The 17,130-nt window shown below is 34.6% G+C and overlaps 2 protein-coding genes across 6 annotated transcripts; both read right to left on the bottom strand.

The window, feature by feature from the left end:
* Positions 1–122: 122 nt before the first annotated feature.
* On the bottom strand, positions 123–6,901 carry LOC116847002 (glutathione S-transferase 1). Its single transcript, XM_032821573.1, has 5 exons — positions 6,616–6,901; positions 6,493–6,551; positions 1,906–2,047; positions 980–1,097; positions 123–726 (listed from the first exon to the last, which is right to left on the bottom strand). The coding sequence occupies exons 1-5, from the start codon at positions 6,748–6,750 to the stop codon at positions 488–490; spliced, it is 693 nt and encodes a 230-aa protein (XP_032677464.1). The 5' UTR covers positions 6,751–6,901; the 3' UTR covers positions 123–487.
* Positions 6,902–8,469: 1,568 nt separating this feature from the next.
* Positions 8,470–15,794, bottom strand: LOC116852386 (BTB/POZ domain-containing protein 17). Of its 5 annotated transcripts, none has more exons than XM_032832887.1 (4): positions 15,409–15,794; positions 14,831–15,110; positions 14,628–14,768; positions 8,470–11,720 (listed from the first exon to the last, which is right to left on the bottom strand). In XM_032832887.1, exons 2-4 carry the CDS (start codon positions 14,945–14,947, stop codon positions 10,464–10,466), a joined length of 1,515 nt encoding a protein of 504 aa, XP_032688778.1. In that variant the 5' UTR covers positions 14,948–15,110; positions 15,409–15,794; the 3' UTR covers positions 8,470–10,463. The 5 variants fall into 5 exon arrangements, with proteins under 5 accessions (XP_032688778.1, XP_032688695.1, XP_032688601.1 ...); XM_032832804.1 differs by having other exon boundaries at positions 14,831–15,092; XM_032832710.1 differs by having other exon boundaries at positions 14,831–15,070.
* Between the last annotated feature and the right edge of the window lie 1,336 nt (positions 15,795–17,130).

Genomic DNA, 17,130 nt, shown 5'->3' with positions numbered 1-17,130 from the left:
TTCGAACTTCACATTAAGCACGAGAGCGGCTATCTCGACTCTACGAGAAAGACTTTACAACCCGTGAATTCCGAAAGATCCGGGACTTTGTAAAAAAAGAAAAAATAAAGCACATAAGAAACTGGTAATGATACATAATATTAAGTTGATTAAGTTGATAACAGATTTGTCGCGTTTGTCAAATAAAACAGAAAATAAAGTTCTCCATTTTAGAAGGATTGATCATTTTCACGAGCAAAATAAACAATAACGGTATATTTTTGGATATCTAAGCAGGACTTCCTATTTTTCTTTGGTGTTTCAGTTTCCTACGAGAATTTATTAGAAAAAGATAACAAGTCTTTTGTGATACAACTATCACTAACTTGTTGATAATTATATAATATAATAACTATTTTCTGTTTCGACTGAAAAATATCAATTCTAAATACCAATGGAATATGGATCAAAGTGTCCTCGTAATATTGTGTGGACGAAGTGAAGTTCTTCACGCGCTCTTGCGCACCGGATGTATGGGGTGATCCATCCCAGATAGATCGGGCGGGTGTTTCTCGAAATAGATTAACTCTCGCATCACTTCCTGGCCTATTCCCCAAAGATCGGGATACTTCTGCTTAAAATTGTCGTACCACTTCGCCACACGGGGCCACGCGTCTAATTTGAAGTCGATGACCTCCAGACACATTGTCGAGGCTATTAGCGGCAGGTCGGCGATCGTCAAACTATCTGTAAACCGCAACAACAATGAAAAATGCGATAACAGCAAAATCGTCGATTAATTGATGCAAGACTCGTCGAATCCGACATTTTTGACAAAAATGTACCTGCGCGTGATTTAATGAAACTTAGACGATCTCACTATTCAATTTCGAAATTATATAACTTACTATTTAATTTCGCAACGTGTCGAGTTAAAATTCGAAATATGAGAGAGAGATATGAGAGAGTGGAGATGAAAATAATTAAGATTCACACTAACCGCCCGCTGCGTACTCGCAGTTTCCGCGTTCCAAGTACGTGTTGAAGATGTCCAACGCGATCTTCATTTTTTTCAGACCGAGCGGAGTGCGTTGGTAATTGTAGAATATCGGCGCCAACTGCGGATACACGATAAAGAATCGGTGTGTATGTATATGCACGTCTAAGATATTAACAGTAGTTACTTGTTTCACGTGAAATACTCAGATTTGAAATTCAGAGTTGGATCTGAGTTCTTCATTTGAAACATACGATATACATGACATTATATCTATAATTTCAAAATTCAACAGAAAAATTCACATCTAATTCTAACTCTGAGTGTCTTACTTGAGACACAAGTTTTAAGTAACGACTGTTAACCCTTATTGTACACTGTGGGATTAAATAGATCCCAGAAAAAATAAATAAATAAAATAAATCTATATATTTTGGAAAAACTATTTGCTTTTTTCACAAAAATCTTAATTTCGATATTCACAATAAATATTTTTTTTTTTTAAATCTTGCTATTGTACTAATTTTTTTCTTAAAGAGATATATCTTGAGAGTAGTTTCTTAAAATCTTAAAATATAAAAAATTGTGTCAGTTATGATTTTTGAAGCAAGTCAAGTCATTTCTCGCGCTTCCCAATTTTGGGCTTCCCTTTTTTGGGCTTCCCAATTTTTTTCATTTAAAATCAAATTTTGTCTAGAAAAATTATTCCGTTATATAAAAAGATGTTTTAAATATATCCTGGAATTTTTTAAAATAAAAAAAGCGAATAATTTTATTGCAGCAAACATTTTTGTAGCTGGGGTCGCGAAAGACTTCAGTGTGCTCATTATGTGATTCTACTGAAGTGTGCACAATAAAGGTTAAAACGAGCCTAAATCTATTCGAGAAACGTTTAAAAAAAGACAGCAATTAAATTGACGTGCACTTACAATATACTCGGAGATATTGCGATAATAGAACGCCAAATTGAAGCATAGACGATGGTTGATAATGGCTCGCGCCTTGTTGTCCTTCGGATAAAACTTGCTGCTCGTGTCATATTGGTCGGCTAGATATTGTAAGATAGCGTTGCTGCAAAATAGTATTTCGCAATAGTTGATAATGAATTCCTTGAACATTTTATTTCATGTTGCAACACGCAAAGCGCGAATGTTATTAACGTCGCGTTCCTATTTAAAAAATTATGCATACAAAACGATAATGCTACATAAGGTCTGACCTGAATATCAATCTAAATCAATGTAAATTAATGAGATAATAATTGATTTACAATGTAAAATTCCGTCTAAATGTAATGTATATCCTCGCATAAAGTAATATGCAAATTCTTGCGTAAAATAATAGTCTGCCAGCGTGAGATGTTCTTCCCTAAGTTAATAATCTATTGATTTTTTATTAATTTATTCATCTCTTTATACAATTTGCATATTTCCTATTGAATTCCGCATGTAGTGCGCAGTTTATTTCACGTCTATACTTTCAAGCTTCTGGTCTTAGTGGCAAACTCTACCGCTTAATTTACTTTTCAACATTTTTAAAACTTCCCAAGCAGGAATCGTATACGTTTCGCCAGTACGGAAAAATAGCCCGATACCGAAAAGCGGATGCCCGGTTTTCGTACTGGCTCAGTACTGAGCCTAATATAAAAAAAACTATATTATTGGTACTGGCTCCGTACTAAAGTTAGGTATTAAGGTAGGATAGTCGTATTGTACGTATATTAGGGCGTTATCAAAAAGTATTTGTCGTTTTCGGTACTGGCCCAGTATTAAAAAAGCTGTATTATTGGTACTGGCCTTGTTCGTAGAATCAGTATTGAATACCCAAGTAAGAATCGTATACAATCTGCCAATAGAGGATACTGGGCTAGCATTGTGCCGGTACCAAAAAACGGACGATACCAATGTTCTTTATGGGAAAACGGAAGAGTTCACTAACGCGAAACCTAGATAACTTAGTGGTAAGAACGCTTGCCTGACAAGCGGAAGACTCGAGTTCGATTCCAGCCGTCGCCCCGAAGATTTTTTCCTCACATAACTATTAAAAATAGACCTATATAGGTACGAGAGAGAGCGGCCCCGGCCATGGTCTGATCTTTTCTTTCCATACTATATAGTTGTGATATTAACAATTGTACAAATAATAAAAATTATTAGGAATCGATATTGACCCAGTACTGCCCAATGAGAAAGGTTACGTCGATTCGACGTCTATCAGACGTCTATATGAAACGTCTATCTACCATCTACATATAATCTAGATTAAGATCTATATCGACCTAAAAACAGTCCACATTTCGATGTCTTATCGATGTCTAATAGGCCGTCTTATCGATGTCTTTTAGACGCTTTAGATGTCTAATAGGTATCAATGCGATGTTTATTTAACTGCTATTTTTTCCTGGGTAAAAGCCCAGTGAGAAATTACTTATTGATCGACGTCAAAATCGTCAAATAGACGTCGATCGATAAGTCATTTCTTACCGGGTTGTTTCATAAAAAAACTAATTCCTAATTTTCTTCATGTCTTATAATACAGGTAACTGCTTATAACTGCTAGAAATCGAAGATTGTCAAATACACGCTAAAACTTTCGCGAATCCTCCCTCGATAATTTCAAATCCGAAGCGGTCACCCAACCATTCTAACTGCGTTGTTTAAACCCTGACGATTGAGCGGCACGCGGTGATTCTAATGACTCTAACGACGTTCTTACAATTTATTCTTATAAAATGTATACTTACAGTGTTCACAGTATATTACAACGTATCTAGCAAATACACGCGTTGATTCGCCTATCTATTTTATTTAATATTTCTAAAGTTTATGTAGTTATTTGCAAAATGACTTTGACCATTTCTTCCCGTTTAATGTTTTTCGAGTAATCTGACATTCGTATCTTTATAATACTATAATTGAAACGGAAATCTAAAAAAAAAACTGACGTCACCACTTAGAATAAATTTTTTACGCAAAACGTGCGCGATCCCAGTGAGAAATGACGTCGAAAAAACGTCGACCAATAAGTCATTTCTCACTGAAATAGCGATTACGAGCTAAAATTTCCAAGACAGTAGAACAACTTGTTACTTTTATATAAAAGAAAAAAATCTTTACGTCTTAGTAAAAAAAACGACCTAAAATGTATTAATTTTATTAATGAATAAATTAAATATTAATATAACTTACTTATTAATAAAATATTAAGAAAGTTATAGAAAGAAAAGAATATTATAGTAAGTTTATTATGATATATCATTAAGAAGTATGTCCAGTGTAGCGGGTTTTAAAATATCAGTAAACAAATATCCTGTGTATCTCAAGTCAAATATCTAGTAAAAATGAAAACATTTTTACGCGTAAAGCAAAAGATATATATTAGACATCGATTCAATATCGAATAGACGTCTAAAGAGATTGTAAATAATCGACAAAATAAAATCCCGAAATTTTATCTAAAACTCTCTTTTAATAGTCAATGTATTATGAATGGATTATAAAACATTAAAATTTACTCAAAATAGAAAACGTCCACATTGCCATTTTTCTAGACGTGCATTTAGACGTCTAAATGCACATCTAGAAAAATGGCAATTTAGACGTTTTCTATTTTGAGTAAATTTTAATGTTTTACAATCCATTCACAATATATTGACCATTCCCAGCGAGAAAGGTTACGTCGATTCGACGTCTACCAGACATCTATATGAAACGTCTGTCTACCATCTACGTCTAATCTAGATTAAGATCTATATCGATCTAAAAACAGTCCACATTTAGATGTCTAATAGACCGTCATTTCGACATCTTATCGATGTCTAATAAACCATTATTTCGACATCTTATCGATGTCTTTTAGACGCTTTAGATGTCTAATAGGTATCAATGCGATGTTTATTTAATTGATATTTTTCTCTGGGTAAAAGCCCAGTGAGAAATGACTTATTGATCGACGTCGAAATCGTGAAATAGACGTCGATCGATAAGTCATTTCTTACTGGGTTATTTCATAAAAAAACTAATTCCAAATTTTCTTCATGTCTTATAAATTGCTAGAAACCGAAGATTGTCAAACACACGCTAAAACTTTCGCGAATCCTCCCTCGATAATTTTGAATCCGAAGCCCGTCACCCATCCCATCTTGACTGCGTTGTTTACCTGACGATTGAGCGGCATGCGGTGCCGCATGGATTCCAACGACTTCAACGATGTTCTTACAATTTATGCTTATAAAATGTATACTTACAGTGTTCACAGTATATTATAACGTATCTAGCAAATACACGCGTTGATTCACCTATCTATTTTATTTAATATCTCTAAAGTTTATTTAGTTACTTGCAAAATGACTTCGACTATTCCTTCCAGTTTTATGTTTTTCGAGTAATGTGACATTCCCATCTTTGTAATACTATAATTGAAACGGAAATCTAAAAAAAAACTGATGTCTCCACTTAGAATAAATTTTTTATGCGAAACGCGCGCGATCCCAGTGAGAAATGATTTATTGATCGACGTCGAAAAGACGGGATAGCGATTACGAGCTAAAATTTCCAAGACAGTAGAACAACTCATTACTTTTATATAAAAGAAAAAATCTTTACGTCTTAGTAAAAAAAGACAACCTAAAATGTATTAATTTTATTAATAAATAAATTAAGTATAACTTATTTATTAATAAAATATTAAGAAATTTATAGAAAGAAAAGAATATTATAGTAAGTTTATTGTGATATATCATATTAAGGGGTATGTCCACCCTTATAGAAATATCATACTAAGAATCATTGATAATTACTTATTTTCAGTATTAAAAATACTGGATAATAAGTAATTATCAATGATTCTTAGTATGATATTTCTATAAGGGCAGTGTACTTAAAATTGGGACTTAAAATATCAGCAAACAAATATCCTGTGTATCTCAAGTCAAATCTCTAGTAAAAATGAAAACATTTAAAAAACGCGTAAAACAAAAGATACATATTAGACATCGATTCAACATCGAATAGACGTCTAGAGAGATTGTAAATAATCGACAAAATAAAATCCCGAAATTTTATCAAAATTTCTCTTTTAATGGTCAATATATTGTGAATGGATTGTAAAAAATTAAAATTTACTCAAAATAGAAGACGTCTAAATTGCCATTTTTCTAGTGCATTTAGACTAGACGTAACTTAGATCTTTCCGACGTCGGTTAGATGTCGAATCGACGTCTGCGTTCTCGTTGAGTGGGAATAGGTACTTCCCCAGTGCTAAAAATCAATACTTTTTTATATTGGTACAGTATTGATTTTCGGTACTGTGACAGTACTGTTTTCCGATACTGGTCTTTTTCTATCATCCCAGTATCACACTAATTCTAAACCCGTATTGGCCTCTGATACTGTGCCAGTAACGTTTACTATAAATCGGTACTGGGCCACTTTGATGCCAGTAGTAAATTCCTACTTGGGTTATTACAAACTTTTAAAAACTAGAGTTAGATACATTTAATGCATTTAATTACTCACCTTTCGCCCATAACAAGATCACCGTCGACGAGAGTAGGTATTTCTTTCTGCGGATTGAGCTACGAGAAGAGGAACGGAGAGATTTTTAATCAATTTTTTACTTCTTTACTTTTAATTAAATACCTTCTCGTATTCCTTAGTCATATGCTCGCCTTTCCCAAAATCGATGTTGATCAGTTCAAAATCGACCTTCAGAGCTTTCAGAAGCATCCGACATGCAAGAGACGGCGGGCCGTCCGAAACAGAATATAATTTCATCTTATATTTATAGAGCACGATACAATGATGGAATTCACAAGTGCACAAGTTAAATGACTTTGAATTTACGCGTTAAATAGAACCGTCCAAATGGACGGAAGCACAGAAACTAAGCTAATAGTTGCGTTACGACTGAAGAAATATTAGTATCCTTTCACCGATGGTTTACATCAGTATAAAGCCCATTCTACAATTGCGTAAGCGTAGTTGTGAACGTAAGAGTCAACCAATCCGAATGTTTTATTCACTAATTGCTTTACTCTGATTGGTTGTCGTAATCACTTACAACCACTTACATCCACGTTCACGCAATTCTAGAATGGGCTTAAGACTCGTCACGATAAAGCGTGACCTATTTTACAAGTCACATGACAGTGGGTGCTTTCCAATTCCAATATCCCTAGACACTTTCATGTACACGGCGACACAAGTTGCATTTCAATTGTCGTAATCGTCGACATAACACTACACATCCGTACTCAGATCGAGGGCTACTAGTCGGCTGTGTAAACTAGTGTTTTCTAGTGACAATTAAAGTTAATAAGCGTAGCGGCTTGAAAAGAGGCTGGCATTTGCGACGTGAAGTGGATAATATCTTTTTTATTATTTAAATTTTATTATTTATTATTAAAAAATACCAAAATATAAACACAATTTAAAAATAATCCTAACCCTACCCGACATACGTACACATTAGTACACACTTTGTTCCAATTGAATTGTGCACAACGTTACACTTTGTGCATTTTTGTGTACATATATGTCAAAATGTGTTAAACGATTGGAAAGCACCCAGAGACTAGCTCCCCATAAATTAGTCGTTATCTATCTTATCATTCAGTTATTTTAGAAACAATCGATGGTAATATCGAGTACACGAATTTTTTACATATTGTTTACATGGCACACACGCAAACACGCACGCACGCACGCACGCACGCACGCGCACACGCATACACACACACACACACTTTTTTCTTCATGTAAACAATGTAAACTATTGTATAACAATGGGTGCTTTCCAATTGCTTAACACATCTTGACACATATGTTCACAGAAATGCACAAAGTGTAACGTTGTGCACAATTCAATTGGAACAAAGTGTACTAATGTGTATGTATGTCGGATAAGGTTAGGATTATTTTTCAACTATGCTTATATTTTGGTATTTTTTAATAATAAATAATAAAATCTAAATAATAAAAAAGATATTCACTTCACGTCGCAAATGCCAGTCTTTTTTCAAGCCGCTACGCTTATTAACCTTAATTGTCACTAGAAAACACTAGTTTACACAGCCGACTAGTAGCCCTCGAGCTGAGTACGGATGTGTAGTGTTGTGTCGACGATTACGACAATTGGAATTCAACTTGTGTCGCCGTGTGCATGAAAGTGTCTAGGGATATTGCAATTGGAAATCCAATGTAAACGTAGAATATTGTAAATTATATTAAAATATACAGAAGAGTAATTAAATTATAAAGAAGTTGTAATATATATTTTAGATATTAATTATAAATGTATCTATTTAAAAAAAGATAACAAATTGCAAGAAATTTTCATTTATTATATAACAGATTGGTAGATTCAACTCTAAAGGTAAGAATATTACCAGAAAATTTTTCAGAGTGGGTATATGGGTATTATTTAGGAAACAACGTTTTTATAAATTTATATCAGGATTTTAAAGGTTAAATAAGATTATAAACTTTTCTTAATTAATTTTTGAGCAAGCCATACATCTTTTAATCAACATCCACAGATTACTCATTGTCTACATAGATGACATCTCGTGTATAGTTTATAAGTTGTCTACACGTAGACTTAGAGTATCATAATTCACACGTAAATACCCAACACTGCTTTAAATTACATGAAGTCCTTTAGATATCTTTAAATTCATGTTCTCTGAGTAATGTTTTAATCAGAGTTTGTCTCAAATTACGCATTGTAGAATTACAGTAGGACCTTGTTATAAATCTTCTGCTGTAATCTCGCTCTGTAAGTTCTTTCCTCTCTACGTATGTTTTCACATTATTATTAACTAATTAAAGCAAACGACAGAGATTAGATATTTCAGCGCTATCGGAGAAGAGGGTCTCGCTATAAGCCCGTCTTATACTTCTATAGCCCTGAAATGTGATTTATAACAGGATCCTACTGTAACAACGTTTTCAAGTAATACATATGGTATTATAAAAATACTATCAATGCTTATTTGAGAATATATTGTATATAATTTATTCAGAATCTCGTATATTATCTCGTCGAGGATGCAATGTTAATCAATCAATTTAATATTAATCGTCAATGTAGGAACACAGCTGCAACTATAATGAGTTGTCAGTAACTGTGATGTTGCAGTAACTGGTCATTGAATTATCTACTCGTCGTACGAAAAGGGTAATAAAAAAAGAGAATATGTGATCACGAAACTCGCAGACATTCAGCATCTTAAAATGGTGATAATTAAAATAAACTATATCAGTAGATGCGCGTGTAAAATTAAAAACTGCTCTGCGAAAAAATTTGTCCACTTCTCTCTTCTCCTGTCTCTCACTACTATCATCTTTATAATAAGATATAGCAGTATCAGCAAATTGTACGCAAGATACATGAGAAATATTCGCTGTAATCTTCTTTGAACATCTCTGACGATTTTATCTCTCGTTAGACATCCGTAATGTCAGTTTGCGATCTGAGATTAATATATATGCCTACATCAACACATATCTATGTACCCATAAAGTGCACATACGTCATTGAATATAACAGATTATCTTAAAATAATTGAAAATATAAAACAAAATTTAAAATATAATATTCTCTTTGTAAATAAATTTTTCTGAAAAGTCACCAAATATTAATTTATACATCTAATATATTAGCATGAATGACCAATTTATGAGATAAAATAATGCTCATGTGTGTTGGGTCTTGGATATATACACAGTACATACATTACACACGCACGCACGTACACCATGTAGAGGTCAACAAAATCGCAAGAATTGAAGCTTACGTATCAAAGAATCAGAATCACAATCACAGTGTGGCCAGGGATGCCAATTCAGTTACATTTGCAGCACGCTGACAGCGCGTAAAGGAGATTACTCCCATGTATGCGTGCCTTGTCCGTGTGCGCCTCTTACTTCAGCCACACTTCAGCCGAAGTGAGAGGCGCACACAGACAGGGCACGCATCATGGGAGCCATCCCCTCTACGCGCTGTCAGCATGCTGCAAATGTAACTGAATCGGCATCTCTGAGTGTGGCAGCAGGAGCTATTATATTGTTTAGTGAAGTATATTGCACGTGATATGTTATACTCGCGATGTAATATACCTTATTAGGGTATTATTTGATATCACATGAACATTTTAACAGTCGATCTTTTGAACCGGGTGAAACTTCAGAGAGGAACACCTCGAAAATACGCGGAGAAATTATACGTCAAGTACTTCACAATGATGTTAATTTCTCATATAATCATTTCATGTCATATAGTTATGTTAAAAAAATATTTGGTATTTAAGAAGAAAAAAAAGAATTATTAATTAACGATAAAAATAATTAACGATAAACCTAATGTACAGCGCCCTGATTGAAGTTCTAAATAATGCAGGCAGAACATAAACATCCTTCTGATGTGTGATATTTAATAATAGTAATACCTTGTACCGTAATAGTATATCAAGTTTATCTTATAAATGCTAATTGGCTGGCGATATAACGATGTGTAGTTTTAGTATATCTTGATTGGGACCCACCAAAAAAGGAGATTCTTCCTCTTCGTCCGACAGCGATCCCTGCTGAGGATTGAGCTCATCGAATGGTAGGAGATCGTCCAAATTGAGGACGCGATCATTTTTGCTGAACCTGTGAACAATTTCTGTCACTCTCGCGATGTGTTCAACGCCATCTTGCAAGCCGTAGATCAGCACGCCTATCTTCACGCGCATATTACTGTTCACCGGCTCCTTGCATGTCAACGACAGCCTCACTGAGCGCTTCACATGCTCCGGCATCTCCACTGTGCCTTGCCACACTATGAGGAAAAACTTTTTGAACCATACGCCTTTCGGATAGATATCCACGATCCATTCGCACACCTTGTCGCCCGCGTACTCTGCTAAACTCGAGTGGCTGGAAAACACGAGCGTTCTTGTATGGTAGGATGGTAAGCTTTGAAAGTGCTCGATAGTCAGCAGCGAACTGCATGTGTCAACTGTATAGAGTCTTGGTTCAAACAGTAGCGCGCCATCTTCTTCCTTCTGGCTCACTTCTCTCACTCTGTCTGTCTGGCCTGAATGAAAGGACATACCAATCGACATGCGTTCCACGAAGAATTCTTTGTACTTTTTCGTCAACGGAGACAGCAACAAGTCCGCCAGTTGTCGCGGTGACATCATCGGGAATCTGATGGGCGACATCACGGTTACCACCAGCTGATACAGTGTAGTCTCTAGTTCGTCCGCCGACAATTGTGATTTCAATCGAAACGCCTGATGATTTAGCCACGATTCTATACACTTGTAGAGCGTCATCTCGTCTTTTACAACTATGTTACTTTGGTGCAACAGCGATACTAAGATGTCCAAGTCAAAGTTAACAAAGTCCGGAGTCTTCGCCACGAGTTCAAGATTCCACTTGACGAAGTTTTGGCACGCTTGGCTGATGTAGTGATGGCCGCAATTGGTTGTATACTGCAGCCATGACACCAGTGTGCCATGTATGGCAGCCAGTGCAATGTGGTTCTCCATGTAATCAAGGCACAATGATATTAAATCTTTCACGTTGTACTTATCGGCTAAGGACAGTATCGGTAGTACAACAGTGTAGTTGATCCTTATTTGGCCAGTGTAAAAGTAGCGCAAGAATTCGCTGAAGATTGGCGCACACTGGGGCGTTTCTTGAAGGGTTACCCTGCTTTCCTGAGATTCGCTCCATTGTGGGCTCATTAACATCACCTAGAATATAAAATGATATGGTGATTTACCAGACGATTTGTCAGACAGCACAAGATCTCCTCAGGACGTCCTGAAGACGTCCTGAAGACGAAGAAATATCCTCAGGACTTCCTTAAGATGTATTCTGGATGTTCCCTGGACATCTGTGCTGTTAGGGGTATTTTTCTCTATGATTAAAATATTAATATTATTATTTCACATTTTATAGATAGAGGATTATTACACATCTTTATAGCTGAAGGACTTAAGCTTAAAAAATATTTTATATGACTATTTTAATAATAAATTTTTTATAACTTTCTCTGGATCTGGTGCAGAAAAAATAATTGAAAAAAATATTTATAACTAAAAATATTTTCTGTTTTTAGAAGATGCCAGAAACAGTCCCCAACAATTAGTTAAGGTTCTATCAATTAGGACAAAAAATTGCTTGCTTTTAACACCTCTATTTATTTAAGCATAGTGTTTAATTTACTCAAAAGTGTAATGCAATGAAAGCATAAGTGTCAAGCAGAACAATGATGATAATATTTTTAACGATATTTATTTTCGTCCAGGCGAAAAAAGGGGAAAAAAGTGACCTTTTTTACAAAAAAAAAAAAAGTAACAAAAAAGTGACCATAATTAAAATACATGGTATTTAGTATTGTTAAAATTGATTATTACTTTGAACGAATTCAATATACAAAAATATAAAAAACAACATGTATTTATTTCAACATGAAGGAAAATCTTCAACATAACTTATATTTCATCACATTTAGGTATCACATTTAACCTTTTGCTGCATGATGGTACTCTCAGAGTACCACCTATTTCTAAGAAATTTTTTTTAATTTTTCCAATATTTAATATTCGACTTCTCTACTTTTTTTTTTATAATTTTACCTTAGTGATATGTTCAGGAGTATTGGGCAAGGTAGGATTTTTCTTTATTGTCTGTCAATTTGTTTATATAAATAAACAAAGTTAACCCTTTCAGACACATATTTTTCTATTTATCGGTTTTTCATGAAAATTGGTATACAGGGGTTTTTTGGGTCGCTGATTACGAATCTCTCGGTAGATTTTTATAATTCTTTTTCAAAGTGACGGATTCAATATGGCGGCTCACAAGTTTGGAGGTTTTTCATCGGTTTTTTATCAATATTAATATACGAGGTTTTTCCGGGTCTCTGATTATAAATCCGTCATTAAATTTTTATAGTTCACTTTCAAAATGGCGGAACCAATATGGCGGTTCACAATTTCAGGGCTTTTTCATCGGTTTTTTATGAATATTGGTATACGGGGGTTTTTCGGATCTCTAATTATGAATTCGTCATTAGATTTTTATAGTTTACTTTTAAAAGGGCGATTCCAATATAGCGTCTCGGAGTTTTGGAGTTTTCTGTCGATTTTTTACAAAAATTACATTTAAATTACATAAAAAATTAGTTTATAGGGGTTTTGTAGGTCACTGATAATGTATACGTCATCAGATTTTGACACTCACATCCGTTATGTTGAATCCGTCATTTTGAATGTGAATGTCAAAAATCTGTGGTAGAACTATGTAAAAAATAGACGAAGAAATGGAAAAAAATTTCCTGTCTATACAATCACGTGCAACGATTCGTCGAGTTGTCACACGTGATTGTATAGACAGGAAACTTCTTTCTATTTCTTTGCTATTATTTTTACGTAGTCCCACCACTGATGACGTATACATTATCAGCGACCTACAAAACTCCTATATATAAATTTTTGTAAAAAAATCGACAGAAAACCCCAGAATTTCTCCGACTTCGAGCCGTCATATTGGATCTGCCATTTTGAAAGTGAACTATAGGTCTGTTCTTTGTAGCTACACTACTAAACTGGTGCAATATATTGAAGTGAGACAAATATATGTTTTCTCACTCTAACTTATTGCAATAGTTCAGCAGTCAGCTACAACAGGCCTTATAAAAATTTAATGACAGATTCGTAATCAGAGACCCGAAAAAACCCCATATTACCAATATTCATAAAAAGTCAATGAAAAATCCCAAAATTTTAAGCTGCCATATTAGATCCGCCATTTTAAAAAAGAATTATAAAAATCTACCGATTCATAATCAGCGATCCAAAAAAAACCCCAGTATATCAATTTTCATGAAAAACTGATGGATAGAAAAATGTGTACCTAAAAGGGTTAATACAAAGGAAGTTTTTACTTAAAGTAACTTAAAAATAAATAGACCATAGGAAGGAAGAGGGCGTATTAGGTGGCGAAGGGACGCCGTGCGTTCGGGCTGCGCAACGACGCCATACCGATCCGACAGTTGTCGATAAACGTATATGAAATAGTACCTATAGAGATCTAGCCCAGTTGCATGCGTTAACATGTGAAGGAGATGATTCTGCATGTTGCGTGCTTGCATGTAAGCGCTCGACTTCACGCCACCCGAAGTTAACGTACACAACTGGGATACATCTCTGGCACTTCTGCTCGCGGCAGCGTGCGGCTCGTATGAATTTTAGAGCGCGGCAAAAACACTGTCTGAATAAGCTCTTAGATGCGCGACACTCAAGCCAATCGCGTGGTTTGCGGCGGCGACGGCGGGTGGTCGCGCAGTCTTTTCGAAACAAAAAACTGCGAAAAATGATGGAAAAAGGATGGAATAAATAATAGAGTTGACGTACATATTTTTAATATGTATGTTACATATATGATTTTTAGCTGAGACGCACCTGTATGTAAATTATTTATAACATATTTTCAGATTATGAATGACAAAAAAAGGGAAATAGTGACCAAATTTGAAAAAAGATGACTAAAAGCAACTTCTTGAAAAAAAAAGTGACAAAACGGAAAAAGTGACTCGCTGGCAGCTCTGGAACTGTTATATAGAAGTAAATTGTATGAATTTGACCTATACTCACTTGGAAAACATCACTAGAAGCACAAAGTATAAGTCGATGTGCAGGATATTCCACACCATCAACAACAAGACAGATGTCATTCATAAGACGCTCTGCATACAGTGTTGCTATTTTTAATAGCACTGTATGTGAATTATCTACCTGCAATTGGATCAATTCTCAGTACATTGTATCGTCACACCAATAAAATAACGTTCAATTACCTCTATAGTATCCGTTGTTACAGGCTCTGTTATAGTACTCTGATTTTTGTAATCTTTATTCTTGCTGTAATCCATCCTTGAAAAATTTGTCATCCACCTAAGAGTACTTCGTAACATCTGTGCATGATTCCTTAGCGTAATTATAATTCAATCGTCGTCTTACATTGCACAGAATAAAATCTTAAGGTACTAAATTTGTTCTCTTGACTTCTATTTTTAATTGGCAATGGAAACTCTTCACTAAGGAAATCAGAGTAATCAACTGCATATAAATTAAATTCTATGAAAAAAATTAATTATTTCTATAATGAATACTGCTACATAACTGATAATGTTACAATATTATAAATCTAACCTACAATGTACTTATTGCTTTTTGTTTCTTGTTCACTATCTTTTTCTCGCTAAAGTTAAAAAGTTTAAGTTAGAAAGAGATACAGAGAAAGAAATAGGAAACACAAAGTTTACATTGTAGATCTGGGCACAAACAAGATCGAAACATCATGCAAAGGTTAAGGTTAGATCACAACATTGTTACAAACTGCTCTACGCGACAACTGAAAAGCTTCTGCTCTTACCTAAATAAGTTTGTCGAAGGGCAGTTCGTTAAGTACGATTGGCGAATTTGTTCAAACTTCGAGTTTCAAAATTTTATGTAACTTTGACGTTCTCGCAATGGTATCTCCCTCTTGTTTTATCACAGTTAGGTGATACACTCGTTATTATACTCACTATTATTATTACACTGTATAACGATTATTATATGAATATTCGTGAATATTTCAAAAGACTCTTTCAGAACGTGAGCGTATGTACTCTTTTCGTTATCAGACTTTTTTTAGGATTATGACTTATCGATGTTTTCCTATATATTTCTATGATAAAGATGTCACTGCGTCCGATATCCTCTCTCTCTCTCTCTCTCTCTCAATATGTGGTCTGTTCTTTTCGGCTGCACTGCTAAACTGGTGCAATAAGTTAGAGTGAGAAAAAATATACTTGTCTCACTCTAACTTATTGCACCAGTTCAGCAGTGCAGCCGAAAAGAACAGACCAATGGCTTCAGGCAACCAAAAGGCGTGCGTCCGATATCCAATGTATAGTATGCTGCTTAAAGGACAGTCTACAATGGAAGTAAAGTATGACTGTGAGAAATAAGAGTAAGAAATTGACCAATCACAATCGAATGTGAGAAGAATAATCGACTATGATTAGTCAATTTCTTACACTTCTTACAGCCATACTCTACTTCCATTGCAGACTGTCCTTAAAGTTCTGATCTACAATAGAATTGCATCCCAAAACGTCCTTTTTGAGGAAATTTTACTCGATATTCTATAGTATATGTAACATGAATGGTCAATGGACTTTGTTTCACAACCATAGTAATAATAACAACTATGTAACATAAACTATAAGTATTAAAATTTTCTTCAAAAAAAGAATCTAGAACTGCGTTCCGAAATTCACTGCCAGTGCTGAAATTCTATAGTATACGTAACATGAACTATAGATTTTCAGTATTGGCAATAAATTTCGGAACGCAGTCTAGATATTTAAGATTAAGTTTTAAATATTGACCAATCACAATCAAATATGAAGAGAATCGGCTGTGATCAGTTTTTAAGGTTAAATCATTTATTGTAGATCGGGATTACGAGTCCAATAGGAAAATTTGTTTTCCAGAGATTTTAGCTCACGTTAGTTTTTTAAGAGGTTACATTTTTGGCGCCAAAAAATTAACGTATTTTGGCAATTATTTTTCAGGAAGGAATCAAAATAAATTGAAAAATTAATAATATTACATTGTTTCTTGATATTTTATTTATATAAACAAAATTCTTTTCTGTCCAATTTGGTTATATATAGGCTCTGCAATCTGCAGCCAGTGCTGCGAGATCGCGAAACTTTTGGTGCATTCGCTTTGGGCTCTTTGCACTGTAAATGTCATTCTATCTTTTTCCCGCAGGTAATGAGCGATAAAGATAGAATGACGCGTAAGCGTCCAAAGCGAACGCACCAAAAGTTTTGCGATCTCGCAGCACTGTGTGCAGCCACATCACCTTTGCATGAAAATCCGGGTTCCATGGATAGTATCCTAACTTCCTGTAGAAACACAAAATTATTAAAATTACAGTACTGTCTTGTAGAATAATATTCTAGCTAAGGGCCATCAGTTCAAATTTTTTAATTTGTGAAAAATAAAAAATAAAAAACTTGTGCAAAATTATTATTAGCGATGAAAATTTTTTATGACACTAAAGGCCAAATCACACTAGCAATTGGCGATTGACGATTGA

This window comes from Odontomachus brunneus, unplaced genomic scaffold (assembly GCF_010583005.1).
Source record: "Odontomachus brunneus isolate Ranch 3 - 2012 unplaced genomic scaffold, Obru_v1 Obru_scaffold_001, whole genome shotgun sequence".
NCBI lineage: Eukaryota > Metazoa > Arthropoda > Insecta > Hymenoptera > Formicidae > Odontomachus > Odontomachus brunneus.
The sequence above is the reverse complement of the archived record's forward strand: the minus strand, read 5'-3'. Positions and strand labels throughout refer to the sequence as shown.